This window comes from Cannabis sativa, chromosome 1 (assembly GCF_029168945.1).
Source record: "Cannabis sativa cultivar Pink pepper isolate KNU-18-1 chromosome 1, ASM2916894v1, whole genome shotgun sequence".
NCBI lineage: Eukaryota > Viridiplantae > Streptophyta > Magnoliopsida > Rosales > Cannabaceae > Cannabis > Cannabis sativa.
In genome coordinates this window covers 48,641,771-48,657,397 of record NC_083601.1, presented here as the reverse complement: position 1 = coordinate 48,657,397, position 15,627 = coordinate 48,641,771, and the positions used below count along the sequence as shown (strand labels likewise).

The following is a 15,627-nucleotide window of genomic DNA, read 5'->3' as shown; positions in this document are numbered from 1 at the left end:
ACTCGTTAGATCCCCTAGTAGAACACTACCTTAATGGTCTGAACACAAAAATTGTAGAAATTAAAATATGAATAAATTAGCATCATCAACAAAAGGAAAATTAAAGGGAAAAGACTTAATAATTACGTGACAAATAATTATTAATTGAATTAAAAAAATTAAGATTATAAGATTAATTCAAATTATTGTTCATATATTGATTCTAGAAAGAGTAAAATTAAGATTATAAGATTAATTGAATTAAACTTTTTGATATTAACAAAATTGTTGCTTTAATTTTTCATCACACTGGAAACATATTGTTTTAGCTCTATTAGACAACTATATTTTCCCTCTTAAAAAGTCATTTTTTTTTTATAATTGAAAGATGTGATGTTTGAGTAATTACATGTATCGTGTAATTGAAGATTTGATGTTGAGTCATTTTTTTGTTTTTATTTAATGATGTTTTTTTTTTTTTGAATTTAATGAGATTTATTTTATTATATATAAATAAAAAGTGACCCATGAATTTCTCATAAACTATTTTATTTTTAATAATAAATCATTTTATTTTTAATATAAATAAGAAGTCACCCATGAATTTCTCATAAACCAAGAATTCGGTTATATAGACACACTTTATATAGAATAGATATATTCTATTGTCTTATATGTATATATCATAAATCTATTCTATATAAAATGTGTCTATATAACATAATTCTTTGTTTATGAAAAATTATTGGGTGACTTTTTTTTAAAAAAAAATAAAAAAAATAACAAATTATTAGATGTTGCCACGTAAAGGGTCAACATGCAATTAATAATAAATTTGTTCATATTATTTATTTTTTTTTAAAAAAATTATATTCAAATTTTGATATTTACTTCGAAAATCTGAAACTAAATAATAGTATAATAAATTTTTAAATCACTGTTAAAAATTATTACAAATGATCCTAATGTCATTTTCATTAATTCCGAAGATAAATTTAGGCCGAATAATAATTTTTTTTAATTATTATTACAAAATATAATAGTAATTTTTGTTTTTATTTAAATCACTATTATGCTTTCAAATTTTAATAATTATCACTACATTGAATATTATTAACTTTAAAATTATAATATTAAAAAAAAACTAAAATAAAATTAACATGACTTGGCACGTAACATCTATCTAGTACATATATAAGATTAAAAATTAACCCAATAAAATAAAAATATAATATTTTTTTATTTGAGTTTTAAATATGATAATATCTATAACTAAATAAGTTACATTTTTGTTTAATAATTCTTTTAATTATAAATATCTTATACAATAAAATATTTAGTTAAATAATTAAAAGAATAGATAAATATTTATTTTCATAATCTTATTTTATAATAAAATAACCAAAACAAATTTCATGGACTTTTATATGTCACCCTACACTTGTTTGTTATATTTTAAAGTTTAATATTAATTTTTTAATTTTGTGCTAAATAAGTTTATTATTTATTTTTTAATAAAAAATAATTGATTAATTCTCATTAATCTCTTATTTAATCTAGATTATCTAAATATTATTTTCCACTAATATAATATGTTTCTCTCTCATAATATTATTCAATAATAATATTTTATTTAACTTATATATAGTTTTAATTATATAAAAGCAATTATTTAAATACATTTTCATTATTCAAAACATAATTAAATAATTATACTATTTCATACAAAATTACTAATTTTCTTTCAAGAATCATTTATCATAGAAACTAACTCGTTCTCAATTTATTCCTCAAATTAAACCTTCCCCTATACAGTGTTGTATAGAAGTGATCTAGGGACCATGAACCTATATTTCGAATCTCTAATAAACTCATAATTATTATTGAAACTTATCAATAAAGTAATTATAGTTTATTAATGTCATTGTTGCTCCACTATAATTATATCTACAAAATTCTTTCTAGTAGTCTATTGATATAATCAATATAAGTAGTTTGTCCTCCAATTATATTAGCTCATAATTAGAGCTTGTCAAGATCACTGTGTTACTCTTCTAATTATCTCTTGAATTCCTTATATGCATCAATTCAATGTGAAGAGTTAATCTATAACACCAATTATAGTTTTGAATCCAACTGTTAGCACTCCCTGAACTAACAATATAAAGCAGCAAATATTCGATCCTTTTGAAAAGCTTAAATTTCACTGTTGTATAATATCTTTCCAGCCACTCATGTCATCAGGTTCCCAAAATATAAATTGTATGAATCATCTTCTCTGAAAAAGCTTTATTGAGTGATCAAAGAATCTAATTAACACAAACAGAAATTCATGAATATTTAAGATTCATACTGGTCTACTAGTGATCATCATCATTCTGATATGATAACTCTTTTATGAGGAATGGTACGTTGATAAAAGAAGTTAGCTCATATTGCTCCAATCATGCATAATCAAATAATTATACATAGTACATTTACTAAATGTCTATCCACATATGTGATCCGAATCAAAATCACTGGCACTAATGTATAGTTCTTAGATAATCGTATTTGGGAATTTCATATTAAAGATTTCATACATTAATACACTACCGACTTATTTTATTCATACTGTATGATCTTAGTTCTCTTATACTGCTTTACAAGATCATACCTACTCTATATGAGTATGGAATTTTTAGATATTTATTAATTATAGTTCTATAATTAACATATTAATTTATCTTATACTTGTATTTTATATATTCTCTAATATATTATCTATTAAATACTTGCTTTTAGGATATAAACCCTAGTAATCTTTCACTTGCACTAAAAGTAAGTGCAACAACCTTCATAAATCTTATAGATGTTATTCCTTATTCGACTATTCAGGTTGAGTCTTAAGGTTTTTTGCATAATGCAGTTACAGATTTCGGAGGCCACTATATTATCAATTGACAAATATACAAAAATTAATTTTGTATATTTTACTTATTTATTCTTTTATTTCCTTCAAGTTCACTTCTCTTGATTAATTATTTAATATTGTAGGAATATTAAATATTAAATTTCATTTTCAAAAGTTTAAAATTTTGAAAATGATTAATCTTGAACCCTCTATTCACAACTACAAATTTGAGCTTTAGAAACAGTTTTTAAAGCCTTTTAGCGTCGTTTTTGGTAAAATTCACTACCGACGTTGATCTAGGCAATACCTTGCTACAAAACAAGAATCAAGGGTTAGATAATTGAACAGAATAGACATTTAATTCCACTGCAATAAATATTAAGATTTCTAATATCTTATGTGTTATTTGATCATTTTAAGTATTTTATATTTTAGGATGTTAGATTATTATGTGATAATTAAACATACATGCTTAGTAAATTAAGATCCTGTTCAAAATAAGTTCTAACAGAAAGAATGTCATTTTTCTAAATCGTGCACTTAATTAAACCTTGCTTAGTACATCTTATTATTAAATAAAGTAATAATTTAATAAATAAGTTTTCTCCAAAAAGAAAGTGAACACCAGAATAGCTAGCCTTTGTGTTATCCCATTTTTTTGCATAACGACGTGATAGAATACACAAGTGACACGTGTCCTGCATTCCTCACATTTGGTAGAGATGAATGTCCCGAGCAGACTTCATATTATACATCTGCATGTATAACTTCTAATTACCTGAGCAAGGTGAAGGGCAGATTATCCGAGCAGACATAGATCTGGTTTTTTGAGCTACTTATCTGGACTTAACTACTTCAGAATGATCTCGTGAAGTCCAGACACGAAGATAATTCCTACGATCGTGGGATTGAGTCAAAGGAATATGGCAACCTGTTCTAATTTTTTATTTTGTGTATCATAATTATGTAATGAATATTCTTTCTTATTTTATATATTATAAGCAAAGTAGAAACCTTTCCTCATGCATTAATACCCTATAAATAGTGACTAAGCTTCACTGTGAAAGAGATCGAAAGAATTGCTTCAGAGAGAGATCTAAGAGAATTACTCAGAGATTTTATTGTAAGAGCTTTGAGAGAGAAAAATACTTTATTCTTTATCTCAAGTTAATACAATTTAAGGGGAGTAGGCTATTACCACTCTTAGGGAGCCGAACCTTTTTAAAATCGGATATTCTTTGTTACTTATTTATTTTTGCTCTATTTTCATTATGTTCTTAATCATTTAATAATTGACTCACTGTCGTCGCGGCTAAAAGCAAGGTCAACACTTTGTGTGACTCATCTCTCTTTCATAAAATTGGGTACCTCTTGGGTGCCAACCCGATCAAGTTTGCAATATATATACACTTACAAATAAGTATTTTAAAACAATGTGAGACTTATTCAAATAATACGTTTTTGATTTTTTTTTTAACAGTTTTCACAAGATATGGTCAACAAGTGTTGAATTATTAAAAAAGATGGGATTCCACGATCATTCAAATTGTAGGTAGCTTCGATGATAGTTTTGGGATGGCCTTTTGTTTCATTTTTATACAAGATTCTTATGTTGTAATGTATTAGGTTCTTTATATTGAAAATTCTTATATACCAATTGTCTACCTTTCAAAAAAAAGTTTATTGTCTAGTGATCTCCTGAGATATTCTTAATTCATGTTCATCATGATTCAATTGTATCACTTTTTTATTATAATCAATGAAATATTTATGGTTAAAAAATGAAATGTTATTTTTTTTTTAAAAAAAGAAAAAATAAAAGAAAAAACGTTGCAACACTTCACAGAAGTTATTTGCCACTAGCTAGCTTATATATATAAAAAAATTATTTGGTGAAAGCATCAGTTATTCTCTTACCTTACCTTAAGGGTATTCCTTGTTTTTCACATATAAGAAATTATAAATTATTTATTTTTCATATGATAGTATATTTACAAATATATTAGGCATCTAACCATTTTCAAGGATTTACATAAAAAATGTTGTCACCAAACAAATTTACATAAAAAAAACGATGCGTAGGATTTACAATATACATACTCCCATGGTGAGGTGTTGAGATATCAACTTCTAAGAATTCTTAGTGCTACTGAGGCACCCACGCTAGTTTTTCTAGTGTTTATTTGAGATATTCCTTATGGAGGAAGGTGGTCAGAAAGATAGAGGAATGAGTTCTGAGATTGCAGAGAGCAATCCTGCGGGTGATACAAGGGAAATGGAAATGACTGAGTCCATCCTAGAGGGAGAGATGGCGGTTGCAACCCCTAGTAGGGAGATTAACGAAGAAGCAGATGAAGATGTGGATGATGAAGAGGTGGATGCTGAGTTGGAAGCAGTTCGACAACAGTTCCTGGATTCCATGTCCATGGATCTCGAAGCGGACTTTGAGCTTAGTGCTGATATAGTCAAGAAAGGGGTGTTAGCAAAAATCTTTGGAAGAAGGAGCCTGTCAAAGAGCAAAGTTAAGGAAATATTAGGAGGAATATGGCGTCTAAAAGGAAATTGGAAAATGAAGACTCTAAATGCCAGTGATGGTGTCTGGGGTTTTTTCTTTGATAGTGATGAAGATAAAAGTTTCATCCTCAAGCAGAGACCGTGGCTGGTTAACGGCTTACTGCTAAACATAAGGGACTGGCCGGAGAATGGTGTATGGCAAGAGGTCAATATGGCGGAAGCAAGATATTGGGTAGAAGCTCATGGACTTCCCACCCCGTATCTTACGTGGGAGAACAATGATGTTGTCGCGAGAAAGATTGGTGTCTACATAGACTTCGACCGGGCCTCTAGAACCACAATAGCAAGGAGAGGTTTCCTCAAGTTCTTGGTTGATTTAAGAATCGATCAAAAGTTAGTGGCGGGATTCTATTTGAACATTTCGAGGGATAGAAAGGAATGGATACAATTCAAATACCATAAACTCCCGGCCATTTGCTTCAACTGTGGAATGATAGGCCACTTATTCAAATGTGAAAATCCCACTGAATATGCTTTCCCTCCTATTGGTAAAGCAGTTCCTTTGTATGGTGCGTGGATAAAGGCCGGAGTCCCCATTCGGAGCTGTTTCGATTCAGCTCTACCGCAGTTACGGAGAGGAAGGATGGAGTTCAATCGGCTGGCGAGAGCTCCGGTGAGTTCAAAGTTTGACAAGGGCAAGAAAGTAATTTCACCCATTGATAATGACCCTTCTATGGGTTCAGATCATGGTACAACCCATCAGGTTAACGTTGGGGGAATGGGAAGCAAAAAGACAGCAGCAAACCCAGAAGGGAATGCTCTGAAGTTCAAGAAGGTTGTTGGAAACCAAAGCTTAGATGGTTGCTCTTATTTGAGAAATGCTAGTACGATGCATGGAGAGGGTAAGGGAATCAGACCTCGGGCCCACCCCATGAATAGAATTAACAATGACAAAAGAGATGAAGGAGTGATCATGAGCTTTATGGCTGACATTGGGCCCACCCGAGACCAAATGGTAGAATTACCACATGAAGAGGTATGTAAATCTAGGAAACCTCATTCTTTTCCTGAGCCCAATATAGTCGAATGGCCCATTAACAAAGGCCTTGTTGAGGTGGTAAATGAGGCAATGAATCCTTCCAAGGAAATGAATGCTTCGGCCCAACAGTACATAACTTGTAATGAAATTACTTTGGCTACTAATGGGCCTATCTTATTGGGTCAAAAGAAGAGAAAGGCTACTGATTGGATTATCCCTATAGCCCAAAACCCAGATCCTGAGAAAAAAGCATTGGTTTTGCCTGCTTTGGAAGTCGACTGCTACTCGGCTGGAAGTAAAGGGGGAGTGGAAACTGGCTCATCGTCAAAACAGAGGCAGGGAAAGAGAGTTTGTGCAAGTAAAGGAAGGAGAAAAGCTACTGGGAGAAAACAAATTCAGTTGGGAAGCCCAGTGAAATTTGACTTAAGCAATGAGAGAAACCGCAATGAGGGAGAGCGTGAATTGGAGGAAGATCGTTTGGTGGAGGTTGCTATTGAGGAAATTCAGAACTTCAAAATGGGCGAGGAGGCGGCCCTTATCAAGCCCCCACACTCGCCATGAGGCTTCTTTCGTGGAATTGTCGGGGTTTACTCAGGGCCCCGGCATCCCAAGCTTTGTATGCTTGGATTCAAAGGTACAAACCTGAGTGTGTCTTCCTCATGGAAACGAAATGTGATGAGGAAGGAATCAAAAAGTTGTGTAATTCTATGGGTTTTGGGAAGTATAGTGTAAGTCCTGCAGTGGGTATTGCGGGAGGTTATGCTTTGTTGTGGCATGAGGATTTAAATTTATCTATTAAGAGGGTGGAAGATGGAGTGTTTTTTGCATCTGTATGGGATCCTGGAAAGCACTTTGAATGGATCCTTATAACTGTATATGGAACACCGTATGAGAACCAAAGGAGAATGTTTTGGGAGAATATGGCCAGCAAAGTTTTGGACTTGAAACAGCCGTGGTTAATGGCGGGAGATCTTAATGTTCTAGCAAATCCTGAGGAGAAATTGGGCGGGCGAAGGTTAATGGATAAAGACACGAGGTATTTACGCAATTTTTTAAGGGATACCGGGGGAGTAGATCTTGGGTACAAGGGATGTAGCTTTACCTGGCAAAATAACCGTTTTAATGGGATGCTGACTCGAGAAAGGCTTGACCGTGCTATTGCTTCGCACGACTGGCTATTGGAGTTTCAATTTGCTGAAGTGATTAATCACCCGATTACTGTATCGGACCATGGCTTCATTGTGGTAGATACAGAAAAGGGTGGAAGGAGAAAGTTCAAGCCATTCCGTTATTTTGATGCTTGGAGTAGAGAGAGGTCTTGCAACGAAGTTATTAAAGAAGCTTGGGTGTCTGATCTTGGAGCAAGAAACGATAGTCTCACGCAGCGGTGCCAACGAACAAGAAAAGCCCTCCAATCTTGGAAGATCAGCACCTTCGGTAACTGCGATCGTAAAATCAAAGATATTGAAGCCCGCTTAGCATGGATACAAAATCAAAGCATATCACACAATCTAAATGTCGAAGAAGATACCCTGAGAAGAGAACTGCGAGAACTGTGGTATAGGAAAGAGAGTATGTGGAAACAAAGATCGAAGGAAAATTGGCTGAAGTTGGGTGATCGTAACTCGAAGTTCTTTCATACTTCGACAATCATCCGACAAAGGAGGAACAAGATACAAGAGATCCGGGATAAGCATGGCAATTGGGTTAATGATGAAAAGAGAGTAGCTGGGGTGTTCTTCCAATTTTTCAAGGAACTTTTCTCCTCTTCCAACCCTCAAATAGATGAGCATTTTGAAGAGCTTTTTGAACCGAAAGTCACAATGGAGGAGAACATGAGTCTAAGGAGAGTCCCTGATGGTATGGAAATTGAGAATGCAATTGCTAATTTGCATCCTCTAAAGTCCCCTGGACCCGATGGGCTCCCAGGGTGTTTTTATAGGCGACATTGGAAAATTGTTGGGGATTCAGTAATCAAGATGGTTCAGCTTTTTTTCTCGCAAGGGGTGATGGAACATTCTTTGAATTTTACCCATATTTGCTTGATCCCCAAAGTGGAGAAACCGGAGACAGTTGAGAAGTTTAGACCAATAAGTTTATGCAACTTTGGTTATAAAATCATATCCAAAATCCTAGCTACTAGATTGAGGGCTGTCATGGATAAACTTGTGTCTCCGGTGCAAGCCGCCTTCATTCCGGGAAGATGGATAGCGGAGTCATCGGTACTTACGCAAGAGCTGGTCCAAACCATTCGGAAAAAGAAAGGAAAGGGAGGCTTGATGGCGATTAAGCTAGATATGCACAAAGCATATGATAGATTGGAGTGGAATTTTATTTCCAAGGTTCTCCAGGCGAATGGATTTGATGAATTCAATTGTCAGCTGTTAATGAAATGTGTGAAGTCAGTATCTTATTCCATTTTGATTAATGGCTTTCCACAGAGGAAGATCTTCCCGAAGCGAGGGATTCGACAAGGAGACCCCTTATCGCCCTTTCTATTCCTTCTCTGTCATGAGGTTTTGGCCAAGCTTTTGGCAAAAGCTCAAAGGGAAGGCAATCTCCACGGCATCAAAATTTCTCGCTCGGCACCTGTAGTCAGCCATCTCATGTTCGCGGATGATACGATACTTTTTGCAAGGGCTAATATGGAGAATGCTATAACAATCATGCGATGTTTGGAGATGTACGAATCATGGTCAGGTCAAAAGTGCAGTAAACCCAAAACTAGTATCTTATTCTCCTCAAATATGGAGAACTCGAGGAAAGCCACAATATTGGAAGCGCTGCAAGTCCAAGAATGTTCGGGGAATGAAATGCATTTGGGGAACCCGTTCGTTTTCAAGAGACGGAAAAGGGAGGAGTACAAAAGATTGAAAGAGAGTCTTATGAAGAGATTAGAGGGTTGGAAGCTCAAGCTCCTATCCTTTGCCGGCCGAGCCACTCTTATTCAATCGGTGGCTTTGAGTTTGCCCATCTACACTATGAGTACTTGCAAGGTACCTTTATCTACTTGTCGGGAACTAGACGCGTTGATTAGGAAATATTGGTGGACAGGGGACGCCACGAGGGATCGTTACCAGGCAATGATTAGTTGGGAAAAACTGTGCAAACCGAAATTAGTTGGTGGTTTGGGGTTCAGGAGACTTGAAGACACAAACCGAGCCCTCATCTCCAAACTTGCTTGGCATGTGGCTAGCAACAATCACAAGCTATGGGTCCAATGTCTTAAGGCAAAGTATTGCAGAAACCAATCCTTTTGGAGAGTAGAACCACGAGGGAGTGACTCTGCAATGTGGAAAGGTATTCTTCAGTCAAGAGGAATTTTAAGATCAGCATCAACATCTATTCCAGGGAAAGGGGAGTCAATAGACATTTGGTACCAGCCGTGGATACCATGGCTAAGCTACAATGAGTTTAGAGATTTGATGATGGGATGTAGAACCCGATTTCCCAACCTGAGATCAGTGGCTGATTTGTCATTGAATGGTAATGATTGGAATTGTGAGCTTTTACACGAGATCTTTGGCCAACAGATGGGGGATAAGATTAGCAAAATCAAACGCCTCCCGTGTGATTACAACGATATGCTTGTATGGAAGAATGCTCAAGATGGAAGATTTACAACGAAGAGAGCTTATTCGGAATTGGTTAAACTCAATACAAGTCAGAGATGTGATAAGTGGGAGATGATCTGGAACAATAAACTCCATCCAAGGGTCTCAATGATGCTTTGGAGAGTGCTGGGAGGCTGTATCCCAGTCAGGGCGAATTTAAAGTTTCTTTCGGACATAGGATGTGTTCTCTGTGATGGGGAAATCGAATCGATCAAGCACTTATTCTGGGAATGTCCTTTCGCTAGAGCCCTTTGGTTCTCGGGTCCCTTTCCTGTTGCAGATATGAATTCGGGGGATCATGATTTAAGTCAAATTGTTTGTCATCTCGGGGCTCAGTGTAAGGAGGATGAGAGGGGGAATTTCCTTACTTTCGTTGGTACACTATTTGATACAATTTGGTTCTCTAGAAATGCAGTTACATTTAGAAGTAACAAGGCGAATGTTCTGGATGCAAGACATGAGATGTTGCAGAAAATGGAGGAATTTATATCAGTCCAAGGTAACTTGCAGGATTGTGATGTCATGCACCAGATCAGCAAGGAAAAAGTGTGGTGTATCCCGAATTCAGTTCATGGTTTTCTGGTCACGGATGCTTCCTGGAAAGAAGGCAAGGCTGGCATTGCAGTTGGGTGCCAGGATAGACAAAATGGTAAGTGGTTTTGGTCTGCTAAAGTTGTGGCTGCTGATGCAGCTTTGGAAGCCGAAGCTTTGGCAATTTTATGGGCGATGCAATTGGGATCTGAACTTGGCTTTCGTTCCATTGCAATTGCCTCTGATGCCCTCCTGCTGGTGCAGTCCATGATGAGTCGAAAACTTCCTCCTTGTTGGAAATCAAGGGCGGTAGTTACTGAAATTTGGAGTCTGTTTAGTTTTTTTGCTAGTTGTGATTTTGTTCATTTGAAAAGAGATGACAATACTCAAGCTGATGCACTTGCAAAGCTTGCGAGAAGTAACGAGTCTTTTTCTGATTTTAAGTTAAGGGAGGGTCTCCCCTTTGTGATTCCCAACTATGTTTTATTTAATTGAATGATCATCCTTTCTCTCAAAAAAAAAAAAAACCATTTTCAAAAAAATTCCAACAATTATTCATGCATTCAGTTGGATGCGTGTAATTTTTATGTTACACACGCTTGCCACATATTATATTAAATTTTATTTTTACACCATAAAATATTCTAAACTTCTCAAAAAGAGAAAGAATGCCTATTACAACTACTATATAGAACATCATATAAAAAATAATAATTTTTGACCGCTACACCCTCTCATCATTTTACTTGTATATAACTCTCCAATCTTAAATTTTGACGGTAAAACCCTCAAAACTTCTAAACCAGTATCAAATATAAGGTGTCATCCGATTAAATGACACCATATAGATTGTTTATGTGCATACTCTTGTACATGTGACACGTGACACGTTTATATTAGTATACCGAATATTATTATCTAAAACTTAATTATTTTTAAAATTCCTTTGAAATTAAATAAAATTATAAAAATAAAAAATATAATAAAATTTGAATTATCTTTTTATATTTTTTAAATAATAATATTAGTGCACTAATATAAATTTGTTATGTGTATAAAAGTGTATTTATGTTGAAAGTTAATTATAAATAGTTGATGACACCTTAAATTTGTAAAACTCAAAATTTGAGAGAGGTAAGTGCAACTAAAGGTTAGTTGCAAGAATTTAGTCGAAAAAACTCAAAAGAAAATATATATGTTCAGTAATATTGAGTAAAGAATTGTCAAACGTCTATTTTTTTTTCTGTAAATTAAACATATATATATGCTTCGACTAATCAAGAAATCAGGCCACCATATATTAGAAGTCCTCAATATTCAAGAGATCATTTTTAATAATAAATAAAAAGTTCAATCATTGGAACCACGCATTTTTATTATTATTATTATTATTATTATTATTATTATTATTATTATTATTATTATTATTTTCTGGAAATTAGTGCATGCATATATATATTAGATAATTAAAAGAAAGCACTAATTTAACAGGAGGCAAGAGCTTATAGATTAAGCCTGGTCGGATTTTGGTGAGGATGGGTTTGACTTGGTGTTGGTGGGAGTAGTAACAGTAGTAGTAGTAGGAGCTGACGTCATACGCACATACTTTCTTGCCCAGACATGTTTTCCATCAATGGAGAATTTCACTTTCTCCTTTCCTTGAAGAACTGCTTCCATGTCTGAAGCTGATCGAAGCACAAGCCTAGCAAACAGAGATTGCTCCTCTCCAGATCGATGTTGCATATGAACATCCTCAATCGAACCCTCTCCACCCACACTGCAACATTTATATATATATATTATATATATATAGCCACAATAAAACCCCAAATTATTAATTATATATATGCATATTTCACATACAGTGATCAGTGAGTGAATATATTAATGTTTTTGTTACAAAACTGATAATTTAAGAGGCGCACTCCACTGTTATATATCCCATGTAATCTTCACAAACAGTTGTAATTATAAAAGACGATAGATAATAAACAAGCACTGATCATACATATAAAACAAAACAATAAACAATAAGTGTGTGGATTCAAACATAGCAAATCTATATTTGTTGTATAACAATGTCCTGAGACCTAGACAATAAAAATGTAGCTAATAAAAGTAATTGGTTTTAGTAAGCTCATTCGTAAAAAAAGAAAAAAAAAATGTTATGCTCATTATTATATGGCGAAATCATATATAACTTATACTTGAAAATAAAAATAAAATTGAAAATATGAGTGTAATCCAATTACCGGCCAATATACATATATATAAACAAGACTTACAAGAGTCAAATTCTATATATATATATATAGTGTACTTTTTTAATAAGAGATATAAAAGAACACGTAGCTTTATCACCATATATATTTTGAAATTATGTGCTCCTTGCTACGGAAATTATACATTAATTAAATAGCTAGTTTCGTTTCCAATACTAAGGGAAAACATAATAATTTAATCAAACAACCAGGGGATCGGTTTTATATTTGCTTTTAATAATAAGACACATAATGTACATGTAGACACTAGTGTTATATAGGTCCAGGTGTATCGAAAAATAATCAAATTATATGTATGTCATGATGTTTTCAAATAAATGTACAATGTAAGAGATCTTTCAAACATATTTTCAATTTTTCAACAAAAACAAAAATGTATTTCTTAGCCCTATACATAGTTTATACAATGCTATATTCTGAGCCCTAGACCTGTATATTATTCCAGAGAGAGATATGTATTAATTATTTCTCATTTGTACTGTCGATTAATGTTATTCCCAAACAAATTAAATTATATAAGCCCTAAGTTATTTTCATTTTCATATTACTCCTTTGATACATTAATATTAGGTTATAATAAATTTAAGTTTATCGTATTATAAAAATGAACAACCAAAAATTAGTTAAGTAGTATATATACCTGGTGAAAAAGAGTTTAACATCTTTCTCAGAAATAGGGTACCCTTTGGAAAAAGTGAGAAAGATAGTCCTCAAATCAGGATCATCATCCTTCTTAGTACCATCATTCAGTTGCAAACTGTCCAACATCTCTCTCATGAAATCAAATTCAAGTTCACCATCATCACCATCACCATCTCCATCAACACCAACATCTTCATCAGCTTTGAAACTCCTCTCCTCATTCTTCTGATAATGATCAATATCATTATCGACCATTTCATCACGAACAATCGCAGCATGATAATCACTGTAAGTAGTAGTATTGACAGCATTAGCAGCAGGCCGAGTTGGCATGACAAAATCATCAACCGAAGGCACCATTGATCTGTGTTGATAAGGATAACCTCTACTCTGAAAAAGTCCAGCAGGAAATGAACTCGGAATATCCAAAGACCTATAAGCAAAACCAGCCGGTGGCATCATCATCATCATCCGATTCATATTGTTAAGCCATCTCCTTCCTACTCCTCCTCCATACATAGCCTCAATAGCCTCACTCATAGCCATATTCTCAACCATCTTCCTCTCAGTCACCTCAGCTATGATGTCCGTAAAAGCCCGAGCACAAACCCTATTGCTCATGTCAGCGACGCCCCAGATGACTCGAAGCCGGATCTTGTAAAAGACTTCAAGGCTCGCCGTGCAATCGATCAGCATCTCGAACATGGGTAGGGCTGGGGCGCGGGGACGAAGGGTGGCCCCGGTGGTGTTAGGAATAATGGAAGAAGCGAAGGGGAAATGATCGGTCTCAACACAGCTCAAGACGGCTTCAGATTCATTAGCAAAGGCAATGAGAAGTGTTTCGGGGAGAGCAATGACATATTTGGAGATGAGATCGTAACCACTTCCTCGGAAGTAGAAGAGAGTGTGCTCGAGCCACATCCAGAGAGCCATGACTTGAGATGAGTGGGCTGGATCCCGGCGCAGATCTATGACGAGACGACGGTAGAGAAGTCGGTCAACCCTGTGGAAGATGTTGAACTCTTCTTGGGAGACAGAGGATGAGGAGAGGAAGGAATCCATGGTGATGATTGGGTTTTGGTTTGGGAGAATAATGATATATATATTTTTGTTTGTTTTGTGTGTGTGACGACATTGTTGTTGTTTAGAGTGTTTTATATATATGTTGAAGTGGGGAAGGGTTTGGTGGGTGTGGGTTCACAAGGGTTTGCTGGGAGAGTGAAGAGGTTTCCATACGTGACCAAAAGCTGTATTCAATCGGTGCTACCTGAAATGGAAGATATGTATCACAGACAGTAGAGAAAAATCCAACTTTTTTCTTCTTTCCTTTCTTACCAAAATAATAATATAAAAATTTTGAAAAAAATGGAATTATTATTATTATTATTATCATTATTATTATTATTATTATTATTTTATAATGATATATAAACACTAATAAAGGAGGTAGTTACAATTAAATACGTAACCATCATGGTTATATTTTTTTAGCTATTAAATTATCATTGAAATGGTTGTCAATAAAATGGTCCCAAATCATAGGAGTATGTTAGTTTATGTCCTCATTTCAAAAAAATATAGCAAATGACCATAAATCATAAGACTATGTTAGTAAATGTCTTCATTTCAATTTTTTTTTTTTTTGTAGAATTAGAAGCAAATTATTTAAACATTATGGTATATCTATATTAGTTTTGTTAAAATCTTTTTTATTTTAAAGTTATGTCAATTTTTTTAATTTTATATGAGTTGTTTTAGGTTGTTGGTATATAAATTTTGTTGTACGATATATATATTTCTATTTTGTTGTATATGGTATATTATTATTCTTAGATGATATTTATTTTTTATTATGATATGTATAATAGTAGTATATAATTTTATTAGCATAATAAAAATATTTTAATGTATGTATATAATTTTATTGCCATGCTACATATATTTAATTATTATTTTTTTATATTTTTTGAATGTATGATTATTTATTTTAAATAATATTTAATTAGTTTTTATTTTATTATATACAATGGTCATGGTATATATATTTTAATTGTGGTATATAATTTAGTTAGTATAGTATACATACATATATATGTATTAGTAATCAATATTTTTATTATTATTATTTTTTGT

General features: G+C 33.6%; 1 protein-coding gene across 1 annotated transcript; it reads right to left on the bottom strand.

Moving 5' to 3' along the window:
* Positions 1-12,027: 12,027 nt before the first annotated feature.
* LOC133033574 (uncharacterized) lies at positions 12,028-14,691 on the bottom strand. The gene is made up of 2 exons (XM_061108436.1): positions 13,493-14,691; positions 12,028-12,347 (listed from the first exon to the last, which is right to left on the bottom strand). The coding sequence occupies exons 1-2, from the start codon at positions 14,554-14,556 to the stop codon at positions 12,080-12,082; spliced, it is 1,332 nt and encodes a 443-aa protein (XP_060964419.1). The 5' UTR covers positions 14,557-14,691; the 3' UTR covers positions 12,028-12,079.
* Between the last annotated feature and the right edge of the window lie 936 nt (positions 14,692-15,627).

What these genes read in the sequence shown, in the direction of transcription:
- LOC133033574 (XM_061108436.1), bottom strand. Translation starts at nt 14,556, where the DNA reads ATGGATTCCTTCCTCTCCTCATCCTCTGTCTCCCAAGAAGAGTTCAAC. An exon ending in GTTAAACTCTTTTTCACCAG is followed by an intron (nt 12,348 to 13,492) that starts GTATATATACTA and finishes TAAATGTTGCAG; the next exon opens with TGTGGGTGGAGAGGGTTCGA.